Source organism: Helianthus annuus, chromosome 1 (genome assembly GCF_002127325.2).
Source record: "Helianthus annuus cultivar XRQ/B chromosome 1, HanXRQr2.0-SUNRISE, whole genome shotgun sequence".
Taxonomy (NCBI): Eukaryota; Viridiplantae; Streptophyta; class Magnoliopsida; order Asterales; family Asteraceae; genus Helianthus; species Helianthus annuus.
In genome coordinates, this window is record NC_035433.2 from 55,607,051 (window position 1) to 55,626,640 (window position 19,590).

The following is a 19,590-nucleotide window of genomic DNA, read 5'->3' on the forward strand; positions in this document are numbered from 1 at the left end:
CAAACCGTGACTCGTAACAAGGAGGATGGGGTGGGGGGTGCTCCTTGTTACCACTCTTCGGCGTGAGAATCAGTAGTCTGCTTGGGAAGTAAAGTATGATAGTAGTAGTAGTGAGAGAGTTGTGAAGAGATACCTTAAACTTGGTTTGGGGTTGGTATTTATAGCCGAGGAGTGAAGGAGGAGGTGGACGGATAGACTGACGACATGCTGCACCTTTGCAGGTGTGTCAGGCATGTCGGCTATGGAGGTGAAGCCACGTCAGTCTGTCGCTTACGTAGACCTGACAGGCGGCTGCCATTGATGCTACTTGCTCTGTGGTGTCAGTCCCACTTGTTGAGTACACAGGATGCGGTGCAGGCCGCATCGCTGTTTGCGGTAACTATAGATGTTCCCGCGTCTTACTCTTTGATCAAGAAATACGCGAGATGCGGTGCCAGGCCGCATCGTCGTCTGTGGTGACTGTTGCTGTTATCCAGCTTCCCTGTATTGATAGAAGTGTTCACTGGATGCGGTGCTAGGCCGCATCGCTGTGAATACTTCCGTTTTCATACGCCAGATGTGATGCCATGCCGCATCACTATACCGTTCTCATATTCCAGGTAAGTCCTCCTCCATCATTGGGCAGATTGGATTCAACCACTGGTCTGCGCGTTCCCGCACGGACACAGGTAGGTTGTTAGCTAGTGGGGGTTTTGATAAGGGTAATGGTCACTCGCGGTCGATGCTGACGCGAGATCTGGGACCATACCCCTTCAGGTAGGGATAGTGTATATTAATTCAGAAGTGTGAGAAGTGTATTATAACACTATATATAACATTATATAACACTATATAAACACCGTATAACAATATGTAACACCATATAACACTATGTAATACTATATAACAATATATAACAATATATAACACTACACATCTATCATAGACATGCTATCAGACAAACTATAGTGTTATATTTGTTATATAGTGTTATATGGTGTTACATATTGTTATACGGTGTTTATATGGTGTTATATAGTGTTATATATAGTGTTATAATAACCTTCTCACACTTCTGGATTAATGTAAAGGATCCTCTACTTATATAAATATAAAAAAATAACTTAATTATATGTATAATAATAATAATAATTATAATTAATATAAATTAATTAATAAATACTAAACGAGTCGAGCCCGAGCCGAGCTCGAGCTTGAAAAATTACCTTCGAGCCGAGCTCAAGCTTTAGAAATAATGCTCGAATCAAGCCGAACTCGAGCTCGAGCTTTCATATGTTAAACGAGCTCGAGCTCGAATCCACTTGAGCTCGGATTCGGCTCAGCTGGTTTGCACCCCAACCAAACATGTAAAATCTTTGATCGTTAATTTTGTAAACAAACAAACTTACATGATAAAATACCACTTACAATCAGAAGAGAAGAGAAGAAAGAAGAAAGGTGAAAGGAAACAATCAGATCGAAGATCGAAGAAGAATGGCTCCTCCGGCTCAATCTCAGCGATCTCCGTCGCCTTCTCAACCCTCCGGGTACTAGTTGATTATAATTATCGATCTAATTTAATTGAAATTGAAAACCCTAATTGAATTGAATTGAACAGTAAAGGGGAGGTGTCGGATCTGAAGATGCAACTTCGTCAGCTGGCGGGGAGTCGGGCCCCTGGGACGGATGACTCGAAGCGAGATCTGTTCAAGAAGGTGATCTCCTACATGACAATCGGCATCGATGTTTCCTCCGTTTTCAGCGAGATGGTTATGTGCTCCGCTACTTCAGATATCGTTCTGAAGAAAATGTGTTACTTGTACGTTGGCAATTACGCCAAGTACAATCCCGATCTGGCACTGCTTACCATCAACTTCCTCCAAAGAGATTGCAACGACCAGGACCCCATCATCCGTGGCTTGGCTTTGAGAAGTCTCGCCTCCCTTCGCGTCCCTAATCTCGTTGAGTACCTCGTCTCCCCTCTCGCTGCTGGCTTGAAGGATTCCAACACTTATGTCAGAATGATCGCCTCTGTCGGGGTCCTCAAACTCTATCATATTTCCGCTTCCACATGCCTCGATGCTGATTTCCCCCAGCTTCTTAAGCATCTCTTGCTCAATGACCCCGATCCCCAGGTGGTTGCTAATTCTTTATCTGCTCTGCAAGAGATATGGGGTACAGCAGCTTCATCCGAAGAAGCAGCCAGGGAGAGAGAGGGACTGATTAGCAAACCAGTCATCTATTACCTATTAAACAGGTACTACTGCCTTACTCTTCATTCATGTCGTGTCGTGTTGTCTTGTGTTGTGAACATAGATAGATAGATAGATACATCTACCTGAGTGGCTGAGTGACTTGCAGGATCAAGGACTTCAGTGAATGGGCTCAGTGTACTGTTCTTGAATTGGTATCCAAGTATGCCCCGCCCGATAGCAACGAGATATTTGATATCATGAATCTTTTAGAAGACAGGCTTCAGCATGCAAATGGTGCTGTTGTTTTAGCAACCATAAAGTTATTTCTACAATTGACCCTGTCCATGACAGATGTCCATCAACAGGTTCTTACTTACTTACTTACTTTAGTCATCATTTCCGTGTTTCTTAAAGCATGCGTCATCATCGTCGTGCTTTTTAGGTGTATGAGCGTATCAAAGCTCCTCTACTTACCCTTGTGAGCTCTGGGAGCCCCGAGCAATCATACGCTGTTCTTAGCCACTTGCATCTTCTGGTTATGCGCGCACCAATGTTGTTTGCTTCAGATTACAAGCACTTGTATTGTCAATACAATGAACCTTTCTATGTTAAGAAATTGAAGCTTGAAATGTTGACCGCAGTCGCAAATGAGAGCAACACTTATGAAATAGGCAAGTATTCTGTTTTCTTATAGGAGAAGGATCCGTCAGGAACCACCCTTTATTGTGAGAACCGCGAGAACCAATGTGAACACAACCAAAAATACCTAAAAATAGCTAAAAAACACACATAAAATATATATATTTTTAATATTAAAAAAAATGTGTGTTTTTTCGCTATTTTTAGGTATTTTTGGTTGTGTTCACATTGGTTCTCGCGGTTCTCGCAATAAAGGGTGGTTCCTAACGGATCCTTCTCCTATATATATATATATATATGTATGTATTCTTTGATGACGTTTTTGAATTCATCTTCATTTTAGTGACTGAATTGTGCGAATATGCTGCAAATGTTGATATCCCGATTGCAAGAGAATCTATCAGAGCAGTTGGAAAAATTGCACTTGAGCAATACGACGTAAATGCGATTGTTGATAGGCTGCTTCAGTTTTTGGAGATGGAGAAGGACTATGTTACTGCAGAAACACTTGTAAGTCAAACACCAGACCAGACTTTCTTTCTTTCTTTGTTGAAAAAGAAAGTAGTAAGATTGTATGATCTGTTTAGGTTCTTGTAAAAGATCTTCTGCGAAAGTACCCGCAATGGAGTCATGATTGCATTGCGGTTATTGGGAACATAAGCAGCAATAATGTACAAGAGCCGAAAGCCAAGGCAGCTCTTATTTGGATGTTAGGTGAGTATGCTCAAGACATGCAGGATGCTCCTTATGCTTTGGAAGGTCTTGTTGATGAATGGGAGGATGAGCCTTCTCCTGAGGTAACAAATTATTTGTATTAATTTTGTTGAATAATAATATATTGGTCGTCTACGTATGCTTGGTTTAATTGTGTAATGGTTAAACTGTGCAGGTACGTTTGCATCTTCTTACAGCAGTAATGAAATGTTTTTTCAGACGACCACCAGAGACTCAAAAAGCCTTAGGTTCTGCATTGGCTGCTGGTCTCGCTGACATGCATCAGGTTGACTGACTGACTGACATTCTATGCTATTATTTATTGTACATAACATGGAATCATAATAATAATATATAATATAATATATTTTATTCGTGAATTTGGCGCAGGATGTCCATGATAGAGCGTTGTTCTACTACAGGCTTTTGCAGCATAATGTATCTGTGGCAAATAGTGTAGTAAATCCAACTAAGCAAGCTGTTTCGGTCTTTGCTGATACTCAGAGCAGTGAGATCAAAGATCGTATATTTGATGAGTTTAACAGTCTATCTGTCCTCTACCAGAAGGTACCCCACCCACCCTATTTGTTTAATTCATTAAATAAATTGCATGTAATAGCAACGGAAGCATCCAGCAGTTAACGGTTGTTTATGTATTGGTATGGTGGCATGGCAGCCTTGTTACATGTTCACAGACAAGGAACACCAAGGACCATTTGCGTTTTCAGAAGAGGTTGGAAATATTGCGGTTGACAATGATGATGAGGACCTCCTTTTGGGTACCACAACGAAACAAGATTCTTCTTCTTTACCCCACCAAACAGCAGCGCTTGTATCTTTGGATCAAACTGAACCACATGCTGAACAAACAAATTCCGTCATTGATGACCTCTTTGGTCTCGGATTGTCTTCCTCTCCTGCCCCCCCTCCTTTGAAGCTGAATGCTAAAGCTGTGCTTGATCCCACCACTTTTCAGCAGAAATGGCGCCAACTTCCTGTTTCAACATCACAGGTTATCATCAATCTCTCTATTTCATTTTCCATTTAAAAAAAATATATATATATTTCATTCATTTAAAAAAATATTGTGGTTTTGGTTGCAGGAAGTGTCTATAAGTCCACAAGGTGTGGCAGCGATGACGAGTCCCCAAGTACTTGTACGCCACATGCAGCAGCTTCACTGCATCCATTGTATCGCTTCAGGTGGACAAGCCCCGAATTTCAAGCTCTTCTTTTTTGCACAAAAAGCAGATGAGCCCTCCTCAAACTTCCTAGTAGAGTGTGTAGTAAATTTATCCACGAGTAAAGCGCACATAAAGATTAAAGTTGACGACGAGACGGCCTCCCAAGCTTTCTCTGCCTTGTTTCAATCAGCCTTTTCAAATTTTGGCAAGGCCTAGCATCGCATCGGCATCGCTGTTTCTTTTTATAGACTTGTAAAATGTTGTTTTGTGTAATTTGTGTCCGCAAACATTACGTGTTTTGGAGATAATAAAATAAACACTTCTTTTCCTTGTAGATTATTAGTCTATGGCGAAAAGCTCAAGGCTGGCCCTGAATGAATCCTGTGCAGCGGGACAAAAATGTAAAAACCTATATATTCATTTTCAGGAATTCTTTTAGATAATTAATGTGTTAAATAATAAATAACAATTCACATAATTGACTTAACGGCGCGTTTAGTTCGCGGAATGTTTTGGGGTTGGAATTGGAATTTGTATAGGAATGAGTTAACGTTACCCGCGCGTTGCGGCGGAATGTTGAAAAAGCTAAAATAAGATATGTTTTTGTAATATTTTTTTTTTTTTGTAATATTATATGGCTTACAATAATGTGCAATTTAACAATTGTTTAAAATATAACACATTTACTTTTATTGTAAATCAAAACTTACAATAACTTCAAAAGTTTTTTTTAATTTGTGGCTTTGTTGATGTTGGAGACATAGATCGACGCCGTGTAGGTGGATGCTATTTGCTCCTCATCTTCATTATAATCATGGAATCCAAAATGGTATTTACACTGTGATCGGTCTCTTCTCCTCATCCAAACCTTCTTCAAGAACAAAGAAGACAGAATGACACACCTCAGTCTCTTTTTTCTTGAAATTTGTCCCTCACCTAACAAACCATTTAGTGGAACTTCATGCGTACCAAAACTGAAGATATAAGAAACGATGTTTGCAATCGTTGATTTTTTATATATAACACTCAGTTCACATGGTTTAGTGGTTTAATCTGGCTTTAATCATGAAACCAGTCATTTGAACTCTGTATAAATTTTTTTAATTTTAATACAATCTATAGATTATGAAAAGAAAAACGGTTCAAATGTCTAAAACAAACTATCAAAATGCCAACCTTGCCGGTTTAATTCGTCATTTCACGAAATCATAGTTAGTGGTTGAGCCTAAAATTTATGTCAAAACCAGGCGATTCACAAAATCATAGTCAACGGTTCAGCCTAAATTTTATGTTAAAACCGGGTGAATCAAACAGTGCACGCGCATAATAGGTGACACGTATTATAGATAAACAGGTCGAAATTGTAACCTATGTATACAGGTGATTGTTAAAACACGTGACGAGCATATGAACATCGATGCTCGGGTCACATTGGGTACAAAACATACATCACAATTTGTCTCAATTGCACTAATATAAACACCAAAAGTTGGATGAGTACAAAACTAGTTCTTTAAGACCTACTTTGTATCGATTATAATAGTTTCGAAATCATGAACATAAGACAAACTGATCATACACCACAAACTGATCATGCCATCTTTCAAGCACACAACAACTACATTTTTTATCACCTTGAAAAGAAACTGAAATCATTACAACCCTGCAACAAATGAAAGTTGATATTAGTGTCTGAGTAATTTTGAGGACGATAACTGTAGCGCATCAAGGGTGTGTCTGGAAACAGGGGTGTCATGCAATTGACAGGTTGAGTTGTTAAACCCAAACATAACCCATATTTTTTTCATATATAAAACATCAACTCTAATATGCACACACTTAAAATCAAGTAACCGAACACAACCCGTTTAACCTGATTATATAAACTCGTCAATATGGTTGGCGGGAAGTAATCAAGTCGTAAAGAAAGAGTTAAACCGGCCATAAGCATGTTAGCGGGATGACATGTTGAATTAAAGGAGTTGGTGAGTCGACCTGCTTAGTTATAAAGGTTGACCCGAACACAATTCGTTTATTAAACAGGTTAGATATGGCAGTCCAAAACCTGTTTGTTTTCATGTCGTGTCGGAAATTGCCCTCCGTAACTGGATATAACTACAGCCAATGTACTGAAACTGCATATGTCATACATCTTCTCCAATTCATATATGCACAAGATCATGCTGAATAAAGCTCAGAACTTATAGCTGGAATCAATATAATAAAAAAAATAATAACTCATTTAAAGGTCTTATAGTTGCTATGACACCAGACCCACTATCAATCACATACATAATCATATCAGAAATGTAAGAAATTATTTTAAACTGTAACCACAGAAACAATATTAAACATAACGATCAGAGAAATCAGGTTACAAATAACACATCTAAAGAACATAAATCAGGGTAAAATAAAACTTATCAACACAGCAGAAGACAAAACTGCTAACCTGCACAAAATTAAAACCGGTAGCAAATAAGAACCTAGCCGACATGAAACGGACCGATATCACCGGTCCGAATCGAACCGGCGATCTCATCAGCAACAGTTAAGCAAGAAATAACCCAACCACTAATCGCCAACCACACCATATTCGCCATCCACAGTGACACACTCCACGGCACTGCCATAATCCTATATCCCCTTTTTCTACTGCTGATTCTTGAAATTGGTTAGGGTTTTGAACGATTCAGATTGTTATGAACAATACCCACAAAGGATCAATTCATTGGACGAGAATTCTCACTCAGGCATTTTGTCAAACACCTGTTGTGCGTAAACAGCAAGAACTCTGTAGACGTGTTTTTATTGGAACACAGAGATCAAATTTGGACGTAACTGTAGAAGATATTGATTGGAAATTTGGAGATCTGGCAAGTTGTGAGCAGAATAACTGGATCATAAGAATTAAAATGACAAAAGTGGCATGTTTGGCAAAGATATTAACGCCCATCTCTTTATTTCTTTTAGGGTAGTTGAGTTATTCTGTTACAGAAAATATCATATATAGTAAATGTCATAAATTCAAAATATTGATGGTATAGAATATGGCTAGATGTAAGAGCATTCACATCCAAATAATTAAATTATGTGTGTGGTGTTTTTTAAATATAAAAAGTATAAAAAGTGGTTGTGAGTGGAGGAGAGAGAAAATATTACTGTTCATCTGTATATTTGGGGGACACTGTTCACCCCCTATAATTTTGTAATATATTTTGAAAGTGGTTGTGAGTGGAGGAGAGAAAAAATAATGATAAAGGTATAAAAAATATTATTTAATTGAAAATGAGAGAGAAAATATAGTGTTTTTTAGTGTAATTTAGGGTGAAAATATGGTGGATTGAATGTGAATGCTCTAACAAATTTAAAAATAAGTGTTTGATATCTTGATTTTTATTAGGTAGAATGTGACATCCGTCACTGAGTACTAAAAAAATATCCAACCCGTTTTGAAAATCGGATTCGAATCGTAAGGAATAAAAACGCAATATAACATATCAACCATGTTAGTTTATATGTTTTTTTTTGGTATATATCTTTGATGAAATCGTAATATAATATGTATATAAAATAGGGTTATTAGATTTTATCACTCCTAACTATTGGGTATTGGCCGTTGTCACTCTCAGCTATCACTTTGACTCCCATCACTCCCCACTCCCCACTTAACACTTTATGTGTTGTGTCATCCCGGTTGAGTGGATTTTGGCTCCTCTTTTGTCTTTTAGGAGCAGATTCGCGTGCAATCATTAGTAATTCACAAAGTGTCACTCTAATATCACCAATAACACAAGTCAAACATTAAGAAATGTTCACATGTAGAGTGACACAACACACAAAATGTTAAGTTGGGAGTGGTGGAAGTCAAAGTGGTAGTTGAGAGTAGCAGCGGCCAATATCCAATAGTTGAAAGTGATAAAATCCAATAACTCTATAAAATACCAACGTTGCACTCCAATTATTGAATGTTTTAAACTAGTAGATGCCCCGCCCGCGTTGCGAGGCAATGGCCGAATAATTCTCAATCAATTAAAAAAAAGACTACTATAATTTTGCTATGAAAAAAAAACGATGATAAGACCGTAATTTTGGGCTCAGGGCAAAACTGTAATTTTTCAGGACTAATGAGCCAGTGTTAGGCAGCTAAAGTTGTGCGCCGCCCGCGTTGCGGGGCGCTAAACCGAGTATTTCTTAGGTTAATAACATGTACGCGGTTAGTTATACATGCTACCTATAGCACGATATCAAAAAAGATACATCAAGTTAACCAATTAAAGAAAAACAGTAGCATAGTTATGATAAAAAAAATTAACTAAAACGATGACAAACGTGTAATTTAAAGTTGGGGGCAAAACAATAACTTGTTAGGACCAATTAGCGAGTGCTAGGCAGCTATTTGGCATGAATAAAAACAAAATTAAGTCAAGAAAGTAAAATAAAACACTACCATGGTTTTGCCAAAGAAAAAAACGATGTCAAGATTGCAATTTTTAGCGAAGGTAAAATCATAATTTTAAAATAGAGGCAAAATAATATTTTGAATTGAAGGCAAAACCAATTTTTTTATTTTGAAATGGGGGCGAAATCGTAATATTTTAGCTGCGGGCAAAATCGTAATTTTTAGCTGGGGCCAAAATCATAATTTTAAACTGGGAACCAAATCGTAATTTGGCAGGACTCTAGCTGAGGGCAAAACCATAATTTTATTTTGAACTGGGGGTAAAATTGTTTTTTTAACCGAGGGCAAAATCGTAAATTTAAGCAAGGGGCAAAAGCAAAATTTTATTTTGAATCGATGGCGAAATCGTAATTTTATACCTGGGATAAAATTATAATTTGGCATCACCTATAAATAACTATTACCTTTCAAAAAAAAAAAAAAAACCTATAAATAACTATTATATGGAAAAAGAAAAAAAAAACGGAAGTCAAAAGTGCCGCCCAAAGTGGCCAATCAATTGAGAAAACTGTTACCCGCTTACTTCATCAACTTATAAATGTTAATATGTATAATTAATGTTTGGTCCTTTACGATATTTATATAACGCATATTTGGAACATTATTAAAATTCTGCATATTTTCATCATATTATAAACTCTAATATCAGCACGAACCGACTGAATGGTTTATTGATTGATGGTGACTGGATTACGAACCCCCTTGCTATTAAGGAGTCTTTGTATGAGTTTTTTGAGAATCAATTCACGGAGCCTATGCCTATTCGGCCGAAGTTGGTATGTCCGAATCTAAATACAATTTCGGACGAAGAGGCTACTATGTTGGAGAGGCCATTTTCAGTGGAGGAAATTAAAGAAGCAGTGTGGGATTGTGATGGGGACCGAGCTCCGGGACCGGATGGTTTCAACTTTAAATTTATTAAAAGATGTTGGGCAGGATTTCGGGAGGATTTGGTTAAATTGTTCAACAAGTTTTATGAATCAGGTTCCCTTAATCCGTGTTGTACGTCATCGTTCATAGCACTAATCCCAAAAATAAAAGACCCGGTGAGCCCAGCAAACTTTAGGCCCATTAGTCTTATTGGGGTTATTAACAAAGTAATTTCGAAAGTTCTTGTCAATAGATTAAAAGGAGTGGTGGGTGGGTTGGTTTCGGAACAACAGTCGGCGTTTCTGGCAGGAAGAAATATCATGGATGGCCCACTTGTCCTTAATGAGGTATCCAGTTGGTTGAAGAAGTCAAGACGGAGTGGTATGTTCTTTAAGGTAGATATTAACAAGGCTTACGATTCAGTGAACTGGGAGTTTCTTAACTCCATCTTGGCACAAATGAATTTTCCGAGTAAATGGTGTACATGGGTTATGGCTACTCTATATTCGGCAAAAGCTTCGGTTTTAGTAAATGGGTCTCCGACTAGAGAATTTGTGTGCTCCCGTGGGCTTCGACAGGGGGATCCGCTATCCCCTTTCTTGTTTGTAATTGTTATGGAAGCAATTTCGGGCATTATGAAGGAAGCTGAATCAGTCGGCTTGTTTCATGGGGTTAGAATCACAAGTAATGGACCGTCTTTGTCGCATTTGATCTATGCGGACGACGTTATTTTTATTGGGGAATGGTCGATCTCAAATGTGAATAATTTGCGGCGTATATTGAGGTGTTTTCATCTAGCTTCCGGTTTGAAAGTTAATTTAGAAAAATGTTGGATCTATGGTGTGGGTGTGGAGGAGGCGGAGGTACAAAGCATGGCAATTCGGTTGAGGTGTAAACAAGGTAAATTCCCTTTTAAACATCTTGGTTTAATGGTGGGTGCTAATATGAACTTAGTTCGGAATTGGAAACCGGTAATAGATATATTCAGAAGTAGATTATCAATATGGAAGGCTAAAACGTTGTCGTATGGTGGGAGGATTACACTACTAAAATCGGTACTAAACGCATTACCAACATACTATTTTTCTATGTTCAAAGCACCGGTTAAAGTGATAGAAGAGTTGGATAGACTTCGTCGGGTTTTCTTTTGGGGCGGCTCGGAAGAAAAGGCTAAGATGAATTGGGTAGCATGGGAACATACAATTGCTCCGGTGGAATATGGGGGGCTAGGTTTCGGTTCACTCAAAGACGCCAACTTAGCTATGTTAGCGAAATGGTGGTGGCGTTTTAAATCGGAAAAAAATGGATTGTGGCGTAGGATTATTTGGGCAATTCACCATAACTCGAGGGCTTGGAAAGACATCCCGGTAAAGACGTCAGTTGCAGGGCCGTGGAAGAATATTTGCAGCATAAGACATTTGTTTTCTGCAGCCGGTATGGACCTAAATAACGCTTTTTCATCAGTTGTTGGGGACGGTAACAACACTTACTTCTGGTTGGATAGCTGGGCTGATTCGAGTCCTTTATATATAAAGTATCCTGAGTTGTTCAAATCGGAGGTGGCTAAAGACTGTCGGGTGGCTGAACGTTGGTCCGGTGGAATCGCCGGCCCTGTTTTCAATTGGGCCTGGGCCCAGTCCAGTCTTGGGCCGATAGAATCAGCTCAATTGCAGCAACTGGTGACATTACTGAGTGATAAAGTAGGGTTGATGGGGCCGGACGTATGGAAATGGAACTATGAGGTTGATGGCTCATTCTGTGTTGCAAGTATCAAAAAGTCTCTTGGATCGGCAGGTCGTGTAAGTCCAGATCATGTGTTTGAATGGAATAACTGGGTCCCCAAGAAGGTGGGTATAGTAGCTTGGAGGGCCGACATGGAGAGGTTGCCGACCATGGCCGCGTTGGCGAGACGAAACGTACCGGTGCCGAACCAAATGTGTGTTCTGTGTGGAGATTATGCAGAGACATGCGATCACATTTTTGTCTCGTGTCACTTCGCTCAATCGATATGGCAAAACTTGGCAATTTGGTGTAGGATGCCGCCGATAATAGCATTTGGTATCAAAGACCTACTCACATTGCATGGCCCAAGATCGAGCTCGAGGGAGAGTAAAGCTATCCATGCGGTCATTCTTGTCACCTTCTGGTCGATATGGAAAGTACGGAATGAGGTTGTCTTCAATCAAGCGGTCCCGAATGTCGTTAAATCCTTAGATGAGATTAAATCGATGGCGTATTTATGGGTGAAGAGTCGGTCAAAAATGGCTTCTCTTTCATGGGAAAATTGGAGCCGTTTCAATTTAGGGGCTATGTAATTTTGTTTTGGTGTTAAGTTTGGTGTAAAACGATGTAAATTTGGATTGTAGCTTCTTGCTACTATTAATAAAATTTTTGTCGGCCGTTCAAAAAAAAAGTATATACAGCTTCTTTGATTCCTATTAAATATTATTGATGCAAACAAGAAAGTGTTAACCAACTTAGGCAAATCAATTATTATGGGATGTCAAATACAACTTTCAAACGGTTTGTACCGAATCGTTGATTTCTATTAGCCTTAGGCTGTATGATGTGGGATTCGGCTTTGGATCGTCTCCCACTGGCGCCGCACCTCCGCCCATTTCGCCCCTTCCCCAGCGGCGTCCTCCCCGTCTCCATCCGGACGATTGTGACGGTCCTCCCCCTCTCACACACACCTATACATACAATTTGTATATATATATAAATTAGAAAATCTGGAAATGTGTCCACAACTAGATAATGAACAATTATTATTGTTATCTATATATATATATATATATATTTTTGAAAGATAATTATTATCTATATATAAATTATTTGAAGATAAATAGTGTTTTTTTTATCATTTAGTCTATTTTGTTATTTAGTGTAATTTTTTTCATTTGCAACCCATTTAATTTAATTATCATATTTTTTTTATTTTAACCAAATTACTTTTATACCCTAAATAGTTCTTTTAACGAACACGTTGGTACCATTTTAGACATAATTTTTAACTTTTCTTTTTCTTTGCTATAACGAGTGTGGCGAACGGTTTTTTAGTTTAGTTTTTTTAACGAACGCGCTGATACTCTTTTGAACACATTTTTCAACTTTTCTTTTTCTTTCCTATAACGAGAGCACCGAAACCGGCCGAGTTTCTATCGTTTTCTTTTTCGTTTACCCCTTTTTACCTTTGTTATTTTGATGTTTAGAGCCGAGTTACGACGCAAATAGCATAACACATTTAGATATCATTTTATTTAATTCTACAAATTTATTTATCGGTTGTCATGGTGTACTATACGTTCTGAATTCCAACCACGTCCCTGCGCAATGCGCGGGTAACTACGACCCTAGTTTAAATAATAAATTATAACCATCATTTATTTCAGTTACATCTACAACACAGTTCAAGTCACAAGCTCTAGAATTAGGTAACTCATTTACCAATTTTATTACAATTCATCCTTACCCGAATAAAAATGGCGAAAAACGCAAGAGAAGTCCTTTCTCCCATGACCCTCGTCGCAAAGCTTTGTGAATCTATACGACAAAATAAACGACCACATGAATTCGATGAAATGTCGATATTACATTTTTAGACCAACACAACTTGGGTTAATATGTATTTGGTTTCAGTAACGCCTATTCCGACAAAAAAAAAAAAAACATGTTTGATGACAAATATAACCTTGTAATATCAAAATATAAAAAATACACTATTATGTAAAATAAACATATTATTTGTTATCTTGTTATTTCCATAAAAATTAATAATTTATTTATTTTTTAAGAAAAGGAGTGATCATGATTCTTACATGTCTGTTGCTTCAGAAGTAAATGGGCAATTCAGACCAATTTCTTTAGCTGATGCTGAAGCAAGATTCAAATCTTTAGCCTGCATTAATATAAAAAGCTATCAAGACCCTGAATTTTAAAAAAATGACAAAACTACCCCTAAAGTTTAGCCGAATGAGAAGAAAATCACCCAACTTTCAGAAAAACACCAAAACAACATGATCTTGTAACATTGAAGACTACCTCTTAACTTCCCATATAGAGAAAAATAGTCCCCTTTAAAACGCGGAAAAATTTAATATACACCGTAAACAATGTATTATAAAAAAGCGAGAAATTTAACATACCATCAGCGCAGATGCAAAGCCACCATCGTAATTTCTTGAGGAAGGCACCCCTTCCATCACACCAGGTACTGGATTATATGTATCACTGACAAGTGTATAAATGATGATGTCATTTTAGGCTGGCAAATCGTGTCTTAACAGGTTTCTGACGGCGCGCACAACATAAGTTTCAAACATGATTACGACTCGTTTAACTACTTTCTACCCCATGTTTATAAAACAGTTTTATGTTTTATGTACAAAGATGAATAAATGATAGATCCTAACATTGTAATTTTAATTATTTTAAAAATTAAAAAAGTCAAAGGGTGTATTTTTCAGTCAAACAGGTCTAATCGTGTCTTAACAGGTACCCAATTGCCAGCCCTTGTGGTCACTCAAATCAAGATTTGGTTTAACAAAAAGGGCAATATCGTCATATAAAACAGAAAGTATTACCTGCTCCAACAACGAGCGCTTGAAGAATTGAATATCTTTGTTAAAGTAGTGGCTGTAATACCCAAAGACTGGCCAAGAACAAAGGCTTCAGAAACACCAAGCATACTTACAGCCATTGCCAAGTTGTTGCAGATCTTAGCTGCCTAAATTGACCAGTGTCAAAAGTCAAAACCATGACATTACAATATCAAATCACACACACTTCAGAAATTCAGATAGTTATTACCTCAAAACTGGTCACGTAACGGGTCAAAACCAGTTCAGGCCATGATTTAAAATTTAAATACGGGTTGGACCAACACATACTTTTGAACATCTAACGTTTAACAAATTTAGGGGTAAAAAATGTAACCATTTTGTTCCGCGCTGCACTAACCGATCATCGACATAATATTAAGTCAACGAAAACTTACCGAACCGGTCCCTGCACTACCACAATATATGGTATTCTTCCCCATAGATGAAAATAAATGGTTTGCAGCGTTGTAAGCTTCTTCGGGGCCGCCAACCTGATATGCCACATATAGCGCGTTTACTCGTTTGATTTAAAAAACATGCTAACACCAACATTATCTAGCCTAAATTAACGGGAAAAACACAATTTTAATCTATACCATGAACGTAAGTGTTCCAGCCTCGGCTGCAGGAACACCTCCGGAGACAGGGGCATCCAGCATGACAGGTGTCACCCGAGAATCTATTAAAAACCAGTGTTGTAAGAATCACTAGGCGCTAGTCGGCCGGTGGAGTACTGACTAGCGATTAATCAGGATTAATCAGATTGGAATTTTATATGTAATTTTCAGTTTTATATGTATACACACACATTTTTATATGTATTTTTTAAGTAGACATGTTTTAACACCTTCTTCGACCCATATTTTCGAGTAGATAGGATTAACTGACGGAATTCACAAGTTTTGGTCAAGAATTTGGCTGGAATTTGGCCGGAATCGCTAGACCGCCACCGATTTTTGGTCAAAACTTGTGAATTCCGTCAATTAATCCTATCATACTGCCATCGATTTTTGGCCAATTAAGACTGGATTTGACCATTGTTGACCGCTTACTGATTAATTGGCCGATTAGATAAAAATTAGTCGGTGAACCTCCGATTAGCGATTAATCGGCAACTAACATCTAAATTGCAAACCAAAAATAAATGGTTTACATGATGATAGATTATAATACAGATGCATTTTTAAGTAGAGAACTGCGACAACCGCATAGACACTTAAACCTGTGTCTTTAAATGCAACAGTGTATTTCGTGCACTACTATTCTCTACTTAAAATTGGTTTTGTATTGATCGCGCCCCTTCTTCTATATACCTTTCTTTTCAATCAATGCAAAGTTAGATACAACTGAAGATATCTTTCTTGTTGTTTGAGGATCGATTGTAGATGAATCTATGAACAACCACGGCTTCACTGGATTCCCACCGTTAAGTAAACCATTTGGTCCGGTATAAACATTCAATACCTAAAAACACAACCACACAACTTTAAACTATACCCTGCATAAAAATTGACATTTATTATGATAAAATAAGAAAATAAAATTTAGATTTTTTGGTATAATCTAAAATTTGGAAAATCTAATGGAATGTGTATAAGCTTACATGGGACGGCGAGGGCAACATGGTAATTACAACATCACTAGTTTCCGCAACCTCCATTGGTGATCCTTTTACGGTGATTCCCTTGTCTGAAAACATCTTTAGGACACTAAGATTGCTGATAGAAAAAGTTTCACTAAATAAATATAATAATAAACTTTAACAGGTTAATTTAAAAAAAAAAAAAAGAAGAGAAAAATACATGTCATGAACTGCAACATTGTATCCTGCTTTTATCAAATTATTAGCCATTCTGGATCCCATGTTTCCTAGGCCTATGAATCCAACCTTCTGTAATCATCATACAAGTCATATTAAAAACATATATATAATTACAACAAAAAAAACATAATAAATGGAATAAATTACCAATGGAGGGTGTTTGGATATGCCAAAATGAGTTGTAATAATCAATTTTGTAGTGTTTGGCCATTACCCTTATGATCTTTTAGGGCTTAGATAACCAGATTTTAAGATGTTTCTTATACTATGTGTAAAACTTAATCCAATTTAGGGATGACAATGCGACATGTTTGGTATGGGTATTGGTAATCTCGGTCACATACGCGGTTGTAAAATTGTGCCCCATACCAGGATGTCAGGTATATGGTATACCCATTAGTTTGGTAAAATTAACCGTTAGGATTTCCAAATACATTTCTTACTATTTTAATTTTTTTACAGAATGCTATTACCCAAGAAAATTAGAATTACAAAAACTCCAACTTAGTGAATTATTCTATCATCCAAGATAATAAAAAAAACACTAAAAATAAAATGTTTACGGGTATGATTCAAATAAATAAATGGGTATGCATCATGCATGTTTCGGGTCACTGGGTCGAGTATTACCTAATAAATAGCCTACCTACCCATCTCATACCTAACAATTTTTTAAAATCTAATCATACACCAAGTCCCATACCGGATACCCGTCCCAATGTTTCGGGTTGCAGTTGGTTTCGGTTCGGGTTAGTAAAGTCAAGTCTGGAAGATATGACTTTCAGAGTCAACTATCAATATCAAGTCTTAAAAAAATAGGAGATTTTAGATAAATCCATTTGAAAGTGACGAAATATTATAGAAATCCTTGATACAACAGTGGGAAAATACTATGAAGATGAATAATTACAAGACATAAATGTATAATGATGGTGATTAGAATCTTACTTCCAAGTTAGATGGGATGATTGATGAAGAAAATCTTCTAATTGTATATCGTGATTTAGCGAGTGTTAGAAGTGATCTCGCCCTGTAAATCGCCATTGTTGACTGATGAAGAACACAAGACAGTTTGAGACAAATATATATTCCAGTGTTGGGTAAGATTTAAGAACATATAGTTTGACACTTGTTGGACTGAAGTAATAATAAATAAATTCAAGCAACAAGTCTTATCTTTTGTCAATTAGCACTAGCTCAACTTGGTTTTACTGTGATAGGTCTTTAGACAGTGGATTTTTTTTTTTTTTTTTTTTTTTAACCAGAGATGGTGAATTTATACTAAGATAATCCGTAGGGGGGCTTTTTGGCGTTTTTCCCTAAAAAACGCCTCCAACGCCTTTAAATCGCCCCTGAGACGTTTTTTTTCAAAAAAAATGCCGGAAGCGTGCTTTATAAAACGCCAATGTCGCACACATTCTGAATCTTTGGCCAATAACATTTTTTATTTTTATTTTTTATTTAATTCTATTAGAATATAATGCTCCACAAGATTTCAAGCTCACTTACACATAATGTCCCACAGTGCCTACATGCTGTCTGGACCGTCATACGGTGCAAAACACCCAAAGATGAGGGCATTATTTTCCCCTACCACTACACATAGTCTAAGGCCATGAGGTGTGGGGGTCATGGATTGGAACATTATTTCCACATAGGATCATTAATTAAATGGTATACCATCCCCCTCCTTGATTGATGGTGGTTCCCATGGATTAAACCACGATTACCACGACCCTCCCATTTGATAATTTTAAGACAAAAACAAATTAACAAAAATAAAGGGGATAGTGGTTTGGGACATGACCACACCCTTAGGGTAGTGCTTTTGAATAATGGATTAAAAATGGATGATGTGATGTCTATATGGAGGGTCATGATGATCATGAGGGTCATGACCACACCCTATAGCCTAATAGTGTATGGAGTCGTCTTTTGTCGTTGTATTACCTCAAATAGCGGGACGTTTATTCATCACCCATTAAGAAAACAAGTCTTTCTCTTTGTTTTGGTTTGCTATTTTTAATTTAAAATTATAATAAATCACTTATTAAAAAAATAAGAGAGGGAGAGACTTTTTATATTGGTATAAGAGATAAGGATTGGATCCATGTCAGCAGCACCTAACAATAATAGTTAGGCGTACATAACAAATACTTGTAAACTTTTTACATGGATTTTTATTTTAATTTCAAGTACGTTAGTTAGTGTATATCCATATTAAAACGTGGTTTATTTTAAAAAATATTGTTTACAGGACCGTCTCTGAAAATCCTAAAAAAGAACTTTTGAGAAATAAAAAATTTAGGTCATATTCGCAAATTTCCATACATTTATATAATAAAGTCTATATATTGGCAAATTGAGCCACAAAATCACAAAATCAAAATTCCGAAAAGACCCAAAAATGTTTTTGATTCATAAATCTAGGCTCTTTATTTTTTTTAAACATACATATTTTTTTAACCATATATATATATGGTGAGATTCTAGAGTGAACACTAGTGTTTTTGTGAACTGAGTGAAAAAATTCTAACCATTGATTTACACCTGTGTAATTATAATCAAAGGCTATGATTAGTTCACACAGTTCACTATCAAATGAGTTGTTCACAAATGAACCTAACCATATATATATGTGTGGGGTGGGGTTCTAGAGTGAACATTAATGTATTTGTGAACTTAGTGAACAAATCCTGGTCATTGATTTACATCATCAAATCGTAAAATACACTAGTGTATTCTCATCACCAAATCATGGCCTTTGATTTACACTTGTATATTAAAAATCAGGGGCTATGATTAGTTCACTAGTATTCACTATCATGGAGGTTGTTCACAAATGAACATAACCTTATATGTATATATAATTTTAAAAAAAAAAAAATTCGGGTCCTGTTTCGATTTGGGCCCAGAGAGGTCGCCCACCTAGCAGTTGCTTTGGGCCGACCCCTGGTGGTTTGTTGTATGAAATAGGTAGTGTTTGGCACGACGAGTTTAATAAAGTTGTTGAATCCGCACATATTTAACTAAACATATTTAATGCACGGGTTACACAATACAATACAATACAATACAATACAATACAATACAATACAAATGAAATATACACCACATGTTAAAA

At 37.1% G+C, this 19,590-nt stretch overlaps 3 protein-coding genes across 4 annotated transcripts; 1 reads left to right on the plus strand and 2 right to left on the minus strand.

Moving 5' to 3' along the window:
• Positions 1–1,378: 1,378 nt before the first annotated feature.
• LOC110878749 (beta-adaptin-like protein A) lies at positions 1,379–5,045 on the plus strand. Its single transcript, XM_022127112.2, has 10 exons — positions 1,379–1,526; positions 1,598–2,236; positions 2,341–2,539; positions 2,617–2,845; positions 3,157–3,323; positions 3,401–3,610; positions 3,703–3,813; positions 3,918–4,094; positions 4,204–4,539; positions 4,631–5,045. The coding sequence occupies exons 1-10, from the start codon at positions 1,474–1,476 to the stop codon at positions 4,925–4,927; spliced, it is 2,418 nt and encodes an 805-aa protein (XP_021982804.1). The 5' UTR covers positions 1,379–1,473; the 3' UTR covers positions 4,928–5,045.
• A 968-nt stretch (positions 5,046–6,013) lies between these two features.
• LOC110878750 lies at positions 6,014–7,687 on the minus strand. 2 transcript variants are annotated; one of them, XM_035979475.1, is made up of 2 exons: positions 7,164–7,682; positions 6,014–6,374 (listed from the first exon to the last, which is right to left on the minus strand). In XM_035979475.1, the coding sequence occupies exon 1, from the start codon at positions 7,342–7,344 to the stop codon at positions 7,198–7,200; it is 147 nt and encodes a 48-aa protein (XP_035835368.1). In that variant the 5' UTR covers positions 7,345–7,682; the 3' UTR covers positions 6,014–6,374; positions 7,164–7,197. The 2 variants fall into 2 exon arrangements, with proteins under 2 accessions (XP_035835368.1, XP_021982805.1); XM_022127113.2 differs by lacking the exon at positions 6,014–6,374 and adding an exon at positions 6,382–6,918 and having other exon boundaries at positions 7,164–7,687.
• Positions 7,688–13,355: 5,668 nt separating this feature from the next.
• LOC110878751 (probable 3-hydroxyisobutyrate dehydrogenase, mitochondrial) lies at positions 13,356–17,613 on the minus strand. Its single transcript, XM_022127114.2, has 10 exons — positions 17,415–17,613; positions 16,447–16,535; positions 16,248–16,362; positions 15,958–16,108; positions 15,241–15,323; positions 15,040–15,135; positions 14,627–14,769; positions 14,189–14,273; positions 13,862–13,941; positions 13,356–13,586 (listed from the first exon to the last, which is right to left on the minus strand). The coding sequence occupies exons 1-10, from the start codon at positions 17,508–17,510 to the stop codon at positions 13,499–13,501; spliced, it is 1,026 nt and encodes a 341-aa protein (XP_021982806.1). The 5' UTR covers positions 17,511–17,613; the 3' UTR covers positions 13,356–13,498.
• Between the last annotated feature and the right edge of the window lie 1,977 nt (positions 17,614–19,590).